The sequence below is a fragment of the Cinclus cinclus genome, chromosome 15 (genome assembly GCF_963662255.1).
Source record: "Cinclus cinclus chromosome 15, bCinCin1.1, whole genome shotgun sequence".
In the NCBI taxonomy this organism is placed as follows: domain Eukaryota; kingdom Metazoa; phylum Chordata; class Aves; order Passeriformes; family Cinclidae; genus Cinclus; species Cinclus cinclus.
The window spans coordinates 17,036,732-17,049,236 of record NC_085060.1 but is presented as its reverse complement, the minus strand read 5'-3'; the positions used below and the strand labels follow the sequence as shown (position 1 = coordinate 17,049,236).

The 12,505-nt window shown below is 40.2% G+C and overlaps 1 protein-coding gene across 1 annotated transcript in view; it reads right to left on the bottom strand.

Moving 5' to 3' along the window:
• The window catches only part of PCDH11X (protocadherin 11 X-linked), a 378,197-nt gene extending 369,494 nt beyond the window's left edge, over positions 1-8,703 (bottom strand). The window contains exon 1 of the mRNA XM_062503181.1: positions 8,164-8,703. Coding sequence (XP_062359165.1) covers positions 8,164-8,703 — 540 coding nt within the window. The remainder of the gene's footprint in view (positions 1-8,163) is intronic.
• Between the last annotated feature and the right edge of the window lie 3,802 nt (positions 8,704-12,505).

Below are 12,505 nucleotides of genomic sequence, written 5' to 3'. Positions count from 1 at the left end.
AATTCAGACACCTGTGTCAGGTCATTCTTCAAAGGTAAATTAAGGGCCAAAGAGAAGCATCTCTATTCACAGATAAAGACACTGACTATGTAAAAATAATGCCCCAACACCATGGCAACACTGTTATAGCATTTGAAAAAGGCTCTTGCTTCTCTTTTGTGATGTCCAAAATTACACCACCTTTAAAATACGGTGGATTTTGAGACAATAGGAAAAATTAAGGGTGCAGCATAATCTGTCCTGAGTGCACTTTTATTACCTTTTGTAACTTCCCTGCATGCTTGCAGGTCCAATATCATTCACCTATGCAAACCAAAGTATAATTTCATTCAGAAGGGGTATTTTAGTGCTTTTACTGGGGTTATCAATCGAGAGCACGATTGATCATGTAATTGGCAATTTCTTATAAACGACACAATTGTTTTCTCCAGGGCCATTGGGAGAATGCTCCTGTCTCTGTGCTGCCATACACACGGACTGTGTAAACAAATCCTGAGCCTTCTGTGCTCAGAAAGCATCCCCACGTCTGTGCTAAACCTGATCTGTCTGGACACCAGCAAAAGATAATGTTCAGCTAGGACAGATGAAGTGGAGCTCTCCGTTTGACAGAGCTGTGCCTTGCAGCTCGAGTCTATTGTCCTCTCCACTCAGAACCATGCTAAGTTATATATTATTGTTCCATGACAGCTCGTGTGAAAATCAGAGCCTGGAATGCAGAAAGAGACACCAACTTGTCCCTCACCCTATCTCACTGAACTTGCTGTGCCTGAAGCAAGACTTTCTCCTGCAGCCCTTGCTCAGTCCCCAAAGGGATGTCAGGATAATGGGAGCTGACAGTTTTACAGCAATAGTGCCATAAACCACCCTAAAGGAGCCTTGGATCAACCAACAAGAGGCAATTACCTTGACTCCTGACTCACTACCACCAGTCAGGAGCTGAGCTGTATCTCCTCACAGACACCAAGTCACAGCTGCAGCAATGCAAATCAGCTGCTTTTCCCTTTTAGAGCTCAGACCCCGCGACTTTTTCAAAATAGTGTTCACAGATGACCACTTGACTGTCCAGATCTCTCTAGACAAATTACTACTGAGCAGCATTTTTATTCCAGCACAAAACCTTCTCTACAGAATCATTTATGTTGATATTTTGGATCTCCAGGATAATGGGTAAGTGGGGTGGAGGATTTGGAAGAAGGTGGATTTTCAGCTACAGCATAAAATAATGAAAACAGACTTCTTTTGCAAAGGTGATGTAAAAACTTCAGATGGTTATTAAGCACATCTCAGGGGAAAAGCATGCAGGGGGAGCCATCCATATGAAAAAAACTTGAAGTTGTGTTAACTTTAACCAAAACACTGAACTTCTATCAGCAGATGAAAAAGGGAAAGATGTTTTGTGTCTGACCAATTCTCCCACTGTGGATTAGGGACAAAAGTACTCTGCACCCCTTGAAAGACAGCCTGTCTGTCCTAAAAAAAGCCTCTTTCTTAAAGGACAGCTAAAATTACCTTAGAAAGACAACATATCCAGCTTTCTCGATTTATTAAATTACAAGCACTAGAGAGTGACCTTAGAGTTAGACTGGAGCTCAACTCCAGTGCAAAAAAACTTCCTAAATCTATTTCTGAGCTCCCTGAATCCATTAGCTTCCCTTTCTATGCTGGAACACAAAATGGGAAAAAAGGAACAGTACTGACCCACAAGTGTCTGCAGTTGAATCCATCTGAGACATTGCAGTGAGGGTGAAGTCAGCCTGGTCTGCAAAGTTGGGCAGGAGGAGAGCAGGGACTCACAGAGTGGGGGGGGTGGGAAGGGACCTCTGGAGAGCCTCTGGTCCAACCCCTCTGCTAAAGCAGCTGCACATCATCACATCCAGGTGGGGTTTGACTTTTTTCAGAGGATTGTGAAGTAAGAAAAACAGACCATCTCCCTCTCCAAGCAGAAACTTGAAATTTTAGTCTAAGCTACATGACAGTGAGAAGGAAAAGAAACCCATAATAATTTAAAAATGAGTAAATCAAATAAACAACCCTCAAATGCTTTTTTGACATGCGTCTTATTTTCACCTTGTCTGTAAGCATTAACAGGTCCAGCATCTGGTTTTACATAATTTCTCAGTTTTAGGCACCTAATTACTATTGTTACCTGTACCATCAATATGAGTGTGATTTTACTTTTGTGGCAATTAGTCGTGAAATACCACTGAACAACTAGTTTTTCCTCACTGAGAAGAGAGAAATACTGAAAATATCCTGTTCTTGTCTAGAAGTCAAGAAATATTCTATCTGAATCATGTATTGTCCTGAGTATGTGTAAGTCTGTAAAACAAAAAGTCTCTTGGCTTGAATAGCCATCTTCTTATCAGCCATATTTCCTTTACACAATTGATAAGAAGGGCTGTCAATAAAAAAAGAAATCAGAAAGTATTTGTATTCCTGCTCACCACAGGATTATCAACAAAGATTTCATTAATGTGACTTTCTGATACACATTTAACTACAAACCTAGTCTCAGTCTATAATTCTAACTACCTTCCTAGATTTATTTCTACATAAAACACATCATCCACTCTTGGTCATGACAGTGATATGAGTTACTTGATCCAAGACTGCTGTGAGGCTCAGAAATAACGAGTTGCAAACATGAAATATGATGCTTGAAGTATGATGAAGAACTGTGATTTCCATCTTCCATGGGTCATGGAATTGACAAACTGTATCACAAAGAAGGGAATATCTTCTATTGAAAGGCATCACAAAGATGATGCAGAGCATGAGATGAAACTCTCCTCATCAGAGGCAAGACTGACGTGTTGTGAGACTGAGCAGGAATCTGTTTTGTCAGGTTACAGACGTATGAACTGACAGCTACAAAGAAATTATTATATTATTCTAGAAATGCACCAGCTGCTTCTGGTAGGTAAATACAGCCAAATTACTGCAACAGGTAAGAGTAATGAACTATAGCTGTAACACCAATCTAATTTTCCCCAAACTACAAAGGATTAAGGGAACAAACTATCAGCACACAGGATCAGCTCACAGAAGAAAATGCTCTGTTCTAGTGTACATGGTGTACTTAGCTGACAAGAAATGCAAAACGATCAATTAAAATATATATTATTTAAAACATGCACTTGTGTGAATCCTTTCCTATTCAAAACCTGTTCTGAACCAGCTCACCTTTTGAACATTTAAGAGAACAAAGAAATGCTTCCCATTAAAATCTCTGCAGTCAAAGCAGAGGCCTGTGACACCTATAAATATTAAGTGTATTAATCAGGTTACACTAAATATCAGCTTGCTTTGAGCTCAAATGGAAGTGTGCTGGAACAGTGTAATCAACAACAGCAAGCAGGTATTTATGGCACGGTGGTGGCCCTGCCTGACACAATGCACATTTTCTGTCAGTCTGTAAACAATGAGACTGCCCTGAAGAGGTGAACAAAGCCCTACAGGCTGGGCTGCCCCCGGGTTAAGCCAGAACAGTGAATATTTGTTGATTCATCCCCAATCAGAAATCACTGTTTATTAAGGTTTCAATGCACAATTTGCTCTTGCATCCTACTGTTTTCACCTACTACTTCTATTTATGAATGCCCAGCTCTTTTTTCCCTATCATTTCCCATTTATACTTAAAGTAGTTATCTCAGATGAGACAGAAATGGTTGAGTTTCTATCTGGCCATTTATTTCTTGTCTTAGCTGCATCCACCAGCTCCCACCATCAGTGTTATGCCATCCTCTTCCCCAGTCCAGCTATTTTTCATTCTAAATGAATTTTCTTCTATTGTTAAATAATATCTAAGTTCTCCCTCCTCCCCTTGTTCAGAGCAAACACTGTTTATCATGTGAAACCTTCATGTCACTCCCTTTATGGTCACCTTGGGGCATCTCAGCAGAGAAACACAATCTTTTATAATGCCACGCACAGCAGCTTTGGGGAACAGCAAAAGCTCAGTGTGACTATCTCCTCTTTTCTATTAACAGTAAAACTGTTGCCTTTTTAGAGTTCATGTATTTCAAATAGGGTCGAGAAAGTCAGAGACCCAGAAAGTTTTGAGGATGCAGCGCCATGAATCAATTACATATAAAGTTATTTTCTACTCAGGTACGCATGCAGGCAGGCACAAAATACTGGAGTGTTAATCAGTGTGCTAATTAAAGCACTGTCTTGTTTCAAACAAATCAAATCCTGCTTTACAAAGCTTCCACTGAATCCAAAATACAAGATTGTATTTCTTCACAAAGTTTTGTTTTCTGATGTTTTTAGGGGGTTTAATGAGGGGCAGGATATTTATAAACAAAAACAAGCAAACAAACAAAAAGTCTCTTAGTTTAAAGGCTTTACCGTTGCTTATCCAGATTGCAAAAGAAACCAAATACACAAAATATATGCAACCTTTTCCACACCCTGTGAGAGGGGCAGTAAGGTACCTGTAACAAAGTGAGGAAATAATGTAACACATGGCTGTTACCTTCCCAAGGAGCTACAGAGGTGCTGAAAATGTGTCAAATACCTATAAAGGACTCAGTTGAGCTCCTAGTCAGAAATCCCCTCCTTTTTAGAATTTGTTATGGACAGAGACTCTTTCTACCTGTTTTCAGGCAAAACAGGCTTGGTTTCACACAAGCAATTAGAAAATCTTGGCTAAATTTGTTTCAAAAGCAAAACACAACTGAAAATCTTTCTCTTCATTACACAATTTGTCCATTTTTGATTACTTTCTCTCCAAAATACCGAGCAACAAATTCCACTCTGGTGCTGCATAGTACACTAAAGCATCAGCTTTTCTGCTTCTATGATTTCCACATCCTATAATCCCCTGCTCCTCTGCCACCTCCAAGCTGCCCTGCCCACCCATTTCCTATCAGGTGCCTCCCAAAATTCTGCCCAGTGCCACAGGAGCCCCGTCCTGCTCAGAGGGCACAGCACTTTCCTGGGGATCTGTTTGCTGCTTATAAAAGGAAGGAAAAGTTCAACACTATCAGGATCCAGAAGATCTCAGCATCTTCAGATCACACCCCAGAGGCCCGAGCAGGACAATGCACACAAAGCCCATTTGGGGAGGGAAGGCAAGTGAAAGCAGCACAGCCTTGTGTGCCTGTCACCCCCACTCCTGCCATTCCAGCATTGCCCACTCCTCCTTTCCTTCTTCATCTCCCCAGTCTTCTCCAGTGATGCATCTTTGTATACCACAAAACCCAGAACAGTTTGCATCGGAAGGGACCTTAAAAATCACCTGGTTCCACCCCTGCCATGGCAGGGACACCTTCCACTGTCCCAGGTGGTTCCCAGCTCTGTCCAGCCTGGCCTGGGACACTGCCAGGGATGCAGGGGCAGCCCCAGCTGCTCTGGGCACCCTGTGCCAGCCCTGCCCGCCCTGCCAGGGAACAATTCCTGCCCAATACCCAATTTAAACCAACTTTCTGTCAGAACAAAGCCTTTCCCCTTGTCCTGTCTCTCTTGCAGAGTCTAGCCCAAAGTCCCTCTTGCAGCCCCTTCAGGTACTGGAAAGACCCAATAAGGTCACTCTGGAGCCTTCTTTTCTCCAGGCTGAAGAAGCCCAATTCTTTCAGCCTTTCCTCATAGGTCCTTATTCCCTCTGATTACCTTCCTGGCCCTCCCTTGCTGTAGGAAATGCAGGCTGTATTTCCTGACTGCTCACCAAAATCCTTTTTTCCTACTGGTTTTAAACCCGCTTTATGATTACTTTTGATATTAACATTCAGAAATTTGCCACTAGAAAAACATCTGAACATGCTATTCTAAATGGTATCTGGTTGTCAGAAACTTCTTTTAGGTTTTTACAGATCATTTCCAAAGTGTGTGAAACTGCTGGCTCATTTAAAGGCAGTAGATCCATAACTCAAAAAGCACCTGACCAACAGGCATCCAAGAGAAAAATGCAAATAATTCTTTCAGATGATCTGCCTACAGGGCTGTGATTTCACAAATTATTTTGTTTGCAGCACATGCAGCTCAAGATTTCAGATGTTCCAGTCCATACCAGTATGTGTTCAACCTCACCACCTTTCTTTCCATTATGTGACAAAAGCACTTTTTCAGAGACATTTGAATAACCACAGAAGTCATCATTTTTTATTCTTTTTTTTTTTCACTAATTAAAAATTAAATAATTCTATATTTAAAAGTTATTTGCACATTTCTTGGTAAAAAAAACCTCTCAGGCAGACTCTCTCATCTTGCACTGCATCTCCAGCCAAGGTCTAGTGCCCAGCAGTGCCTTTGGCAGAGCTGCAGGTTGGATTTCAGAAGAGCTCCCACTCGTGTGACACAAATGTGCTCCCACTCTGCTGATCTGGTACATTCTCTCTCTGAACGCACAGGCAAAAAATAAGCTCACAAAACAAGTCTGCTATCATGGTGATCTGAACTGTTGCTCATCATGTCCAGGGACTCCTGATTTTGCCATTTTCTACAGTTTCCTTACAATAACAACACTTTCCTCCCAGATAACTCGCATTTCTCTTTTCAAACTGGGTATTATTTTGCCCCATTTTCTGTGTAACCCTGTTTTTGTTTTTTGTTTTTTTTTTCATTATTTTCTACTCCTACTGTTATTTATTTATTATGCTGCTATTCATTCCCCAAAATCTCATTTAATATGCCACATAAAGAACACTCTGCCCTACTGGATGCTTTGCTTAGCCAGCTAAAAAACCCCAAACAAAACCCATACGTGCAGATATACCTGCTCTCCTATAACCTAGGAGAAGTTTTAAAGAACTTACTGCAAAGACTACAAACATTATAGTAAGTCATTGGAAAGTTTTAAGTTCCTTGGCTGCAATGAGAGCAGACAGGCATGTGTGGGATTTTTTTTTCCTAGTATTTTTTTTTCTTTTTTATAACTAGCCCGAAATGTCCAGTGGGATGTAGTTTCTTGAAAGAGATTTTTCTGTCTTTGTCACTCCTTAGTGCCCACAATGCCACAACTAGTTCAGGTTCCAGATGATTTAAAAGAACTAAAAGAAGGTGGAGGTTTATTTTTATTAAATTGCTAGTAAGTACTGATATCAGTGAGTATCAGCTATCCAGTCAGTCAAGCGATATACAGGATAATGCAATGTAATGTAATATAATATAATATAATATAATATAATATAATATAATATAATATAATATATATAATATATATAATATATATAATATATATAATATATATAATATATATAATATATATAATATATATAATATATATAATATTCTGGCAGTAAGGAGGGTCAGATTGGTTGCTGAGTAGCCAAACCACAAAACAGTTCCCTATTCCAAATCAAAGGAAGTGAGGGCAATTCCAGCTTCCCTCCAGCAGTTTCAGGGTAAGTTTCTTTCTTGTTCTTAAGCTTGTTTCAGTAAACTCAAATGAAAGCGATCATTTATTTAGCAATCACACACTCTTGTTTATATAAACATTACATGTTTATGTTATTCTTCTGCTCCCTAATCCCAGTTCCCCTGTTATTTGCTAGAAAGAATAAAAGAGGCTAGAATATGAAATATCAGCCCTTACAAGGTCACTGGCACTGCTCTCCTTGCATTCATGCACATCTTGGAGCTGCTCCTGCCCAGACATTACAAAGCTGCTTTGACAAACAGGCTCTTTCCCTCTGGAGTAGCTCATCAATACACAGATGAGCATCACATCAACTTCAGGGCCAAGTTCTACTGCTCAAGTCCCACAGTCGTGCAAGAGAGGCATAAAAAAAGAATGTCTTCATAAAAATGGGAGACACAAACCCAGCACAGAACACTTGTGCACCCAGCACTGTCATGTCAGAGGCAGTTAGGACACATTTTCAATGGTCCAAAAAGACTGCCAGCCAAAGTGCACAACCACTTTGAATGCTGGTGCGGAGCTGAGGGACATGTGGATGTTTCATCACACTGTTACACAGCTATACATGCACATAAACAGCTTCCCACGGAGTGAGGGTTAAGATGCACTGGAATGCAATCAGGGCTTCAGATTCACATTCTAACAGGGACCTGCACTGTACCACAACTGCAGTTCACACTTTGGGGTTTCTGTTACTGTGTGCCGTACACAGCTTTGGGATTCTGATGGGCTTGTGAAGATTGGCAACACTCGTGGGAGGACAGCAACACAGACAGCAACAGAGAAGGAGGAAAGAAACCCACCTTGAGGAGCTCATAATGCTGGATACCGTTCACCCCGATGTCCGGGTCGATGGCAGATGGGACAGAGTAGCGGGAATTAATGGCTGTGTTCTCAGGGATAGAGATGTTAATAACTGTCGAGGGGAAAAGGGGGGCGTTGTCATTTATATCCTCGATTAGGAACCTGATCTTGACCAGTCTGAAGACCTCGTCGGGCAGGACAGCCACCTCCACCTCGTAGAAGCAGCGGTTCTCGCTGAGGATGCCGGCACACAGCTTCTCGCGGTCGATGCGGTTGGCAGCCGTGAAGATCTCCCCGGTGTTCTCCTCCACCCTCACCAGGGGCACGTCCCCGGTCTTGTACACGAGCTTGAACTGCAGGGGGGAGGACAGGGGCACGTCTGGGTCCAGCGTTAGGTTGAGATCCTTGAGCAGGTTGCCAATGAGGACATTTTCAGGCAGTTCTTCCCGCACGGTGTAATTCTTCTCCTGTGCGCCAGATTGGAACACGATGCAGGCCAACAAGACTGCCAAGAGGTAGGTTCCAGACAGCAAGTCCATCTCCAGAATGACTAATGAGTATTCGTGTAGAATGCCAGGAGTAGCTGGGAAAAGGGAAAGGAAAATCCTTTAAAAGTCACAGAATATTGAGTTCTAAAGCGATAAAGAGCTCCTTTCCTACAACCACATGAACCCTTTGAGAGCCTCATCAGTAATGTCACATTTGACCCAATCCTTCCTAAATATGTATAAAATTTCTTGCACAACTTTTAGTCAAAACTCCTAACTAAATACTGAGGTAAGAATTTTAGGGCTGGATATTGAATGAAGAAATAAGTACAGGCATCCCCTATTTCCAGCATGAGATTTTCCTTTGCTCCTTAGGAAAATCTCTGCCTTTGATCTCTCTGCCACATTGTCTTTTTTTTTTTTTTTTTTTTTTTTGGTCTTACTTTTTTTTTCCCCCTAAGAAAAAAGTAGGCAAAAAGTTTGCAAACAACCATCTGCTGAGAACAAGATCTTTTTATACCTTACTTAGATATGGGAATAGAAGAGCACTCGTCTTAATTCTCCCTCCAAGTTTTGCACTGACAAAATTGTGTAATGTTTGTTAACAACAACAAAGAAATCTGGATATTTTTAATTCAGGAACTTAAACTGGCAAGAAAATGTTATTATCTAAACGGAGTCTGGGGTGAATTTCAGCCAAAAATATATGGAAAACAGTCTAGTGAATTGTAAGAAATTTAATATAATTTTAAATTTGGTGATGCCTGTTCATAACTCTCTGAAACACCAATACCTTTAATGGGAGATACAAACTTGTTCTGCACAGAGATAAAATCTGTACTTTCCAAGCTGGTTTCTGAATAACAATATATTCCCTCCTTGAGGCTGTTAACAACCTCAAGACAGATGGAAGTGGAATAGGAGGACTTACAGGTACACACTGATATTTGTGTAGCTGCATACAGCCTTCAGCCAATAATTTTTAAGACATAAATCACTCTCTTGAACTCCATGTACAGAATATCTGCCTAATCTTTACATAACTCTACCATTCCAGAATTTAGGATCTGCCAGGTTAGCATTTCTCTAAGGTAAATGTTCAAGAGTTCCGTGTAAAGTGATTTTTCTCGTAAATGAAATCTTAGCTCACATCAGGTTAGCATCTGTTTCAAATATACCTGTGCTAACACATCTACATTCTTTTCACTGTGCAGGCAAAAGTGTGGATTTTTTTTCCTGTCTCTTCTCATTTTCTTCTCCCTGTCATAGCATAGATTGATTTACTTCTGCAGATCAAGTTGCAGCGGTTGAAGAAATTACTGATGCCAGTAATTGCCTTCAGCCGTAGTTACTGCCTTTCAGCAGTGCCTCTTGCAGGGGAATTTAGACTGAACCCTTTGATTTTTCAGTGAAACACATTAGGAACAATTAATATTGCTCTTCCATTTAAACACTGCAAGCTGCTTTGTGTAGGAAGCCAGTGACAGATCAAGACCCTTCCAACTCAGTCTGCAAGGCGGATCCCCACGTCAGCACCATTTAACGGGACAACATTTTCTGGCTTCATGATTATACAAAACGAGAACGTCACACCATTTTCATGATTCTACATGAAATAAACGTCCAATGCTGCAAGTCCCCACTTACGGAAAAAGGCTTTGCTCCCTGAGTAATTCAGTGAACCTGGAGGGAATTATGACATGGAGGAGAAGGGGTTGGCATTTCAGGAATTCCCTGATTTATCACAGGATTTAAAGGGATTCACAACACCCAAAGCAGCACCAACCAGTGCCAGGAGTGAAGCACCAGTGTAGGATCAACAGCCTTTTATAAATCATAATAATATTATATTCTAAATATGCAAAAAAGGAAGTCATCAGCAGCTCCTGGCTATCGTTATGGTAACACCCTGGCAGCAGTGTGAGCCTAATTAATAACTTGGTGATAGTGTACAAGTGTAGTACTTTGGCTGTTGCAATTTTACTTATTAGGTGTCTTATATCTCTTTAAATCCAGCTCCAGCATTGTCATCCCACTGAAGTAACTGCCCATGGACATTCGACCTGCAGAGAGCCCTAATTTCAAAGCGCATCTTTGTATCCATTATTACTGAAACAGACAAATAGACATATTTACATTATTTCCTATGGAAAGCACAAGTAAAAATGCATGGGTAACACTGAAAAGTTGACACTGAAATGCTGCCCTAAAAAAAAAAAAAAAGAAAAGAAAATCAGGATGGTTGCATGTTTTGTGCATACTAGAAGAAACTATTTTGCCACTTCTTCCTCTCTATTACAAATTAAAATAAGAAATAAAACAATAGGGGTAAAAACCCTTCAAAACCTGATGTTTCTAGAATAATATCTTGAATGTACATTTCTGAGGAGAGGAAATGAAAGAAAAATAACCAAACACCAACAATAAATATAAACTAAATTCTAGCCCCTATCCCAAATTCTTCTATGGCAATACCGATGCAAGTACTGCTTAGAAATGATAATGATAAAGAATATTGTATAAACAGGTATATAAATCTTCCAAATAAATAAATTAAACTATTTTTTTACAAAGCATTATGAGGATGAGTACATAAATGCAAGAAACCAGAGTTCATCAACAATATACCTGAATCAGTTCTGAAAGTTGAGATCATACCAGGAGATACTTTATATTCAAACTAAATTAGAAGTCTTTAACCCCAGTTTCATCTGCAGTGGAGTATCCAGGGATTATAAAATAACAACAGCAGGACTCAAAGAGTTCTGTAAGGAACACTGCAGGGTGGAACCTGGCATTCATTACATCATTATGCATATTTTTACTTACTTTAAACCAAGTTTGAACAACTCTACTGAAATTCTTTTTGTGTCATACCAAAGGAAATGCTTCAAAGCATGAAAAAACAGCAGAACACACTTAAAACCATGTCAGATAAATGCTAACATGACTTTTGTGGTGTCTTTTGCTGTCACAGACTTTCCTGAGTGACTAAAGGGTATACACATGTAATAGACAGTGTTAGTTTAGCAAGAAATAACAACCAACAACGGCTTACAATGCTTGAACTTCTGCACAATCCACTATTTGTTTTTTTTTTTTTTTCTTTCAAAATAGTTCTAGTAACAGTTTTGAAGCTCTATTCCTGTAGGCCCTTAAGGAGAAAAAATCCCAACATGACACAACTTTTCTGCCGGGATCTAGAGTAGAATATCTTATGCTGTGAGGAAAGTGTTGTTCTTCCAGAATCCTATTTATAAAGTCATAGCTGTACGTTGCCTGTCATTTGTGCCGTAGCACTGATAGGGATACTATGGCAACAGCAATGCAAAGAACAGGAGCAAGAGGCACTTTCTAGCAACCAAAGACATTTATGAAATCAGAGTGTTCAGCCCAGAACACTGAAGAGACACAAAGTACAGAAGGCTGAATAAAGCAACCCAAGTCTAAAGGATCTTCCATGGGTTCCAGCACTTGCTCACGCTTTTAAGGCAGCTAAACAAACAAAAAAAAACAAACAAAAATTAAGAACAAATCAAATTGTTTAACAGAAGGTAACATGAAGCCTGCCAAGCCATTTTCCCAGCTTTCAAGAGAATGCATTGCTGTCTGTGCTGCTGACTTCCCAACTAGGAAGGCAAATGGCCCAGATGGACAAGATGGAGGGGAGGAGGGGGGAAAGAAGTTTAAACTTGCTTTTCTTCATCTGGCTGTCTGTGCACTCAGATATACCTGCATTTTTCTCCAATACACCAAGTATTAATGGTGTCATTTAAATATTAGCACTGTTCATTATCACCTTCATTTAGCAGCTGTCAAATCATACCTTGAAAAGTAGACAGAATATAAAAAC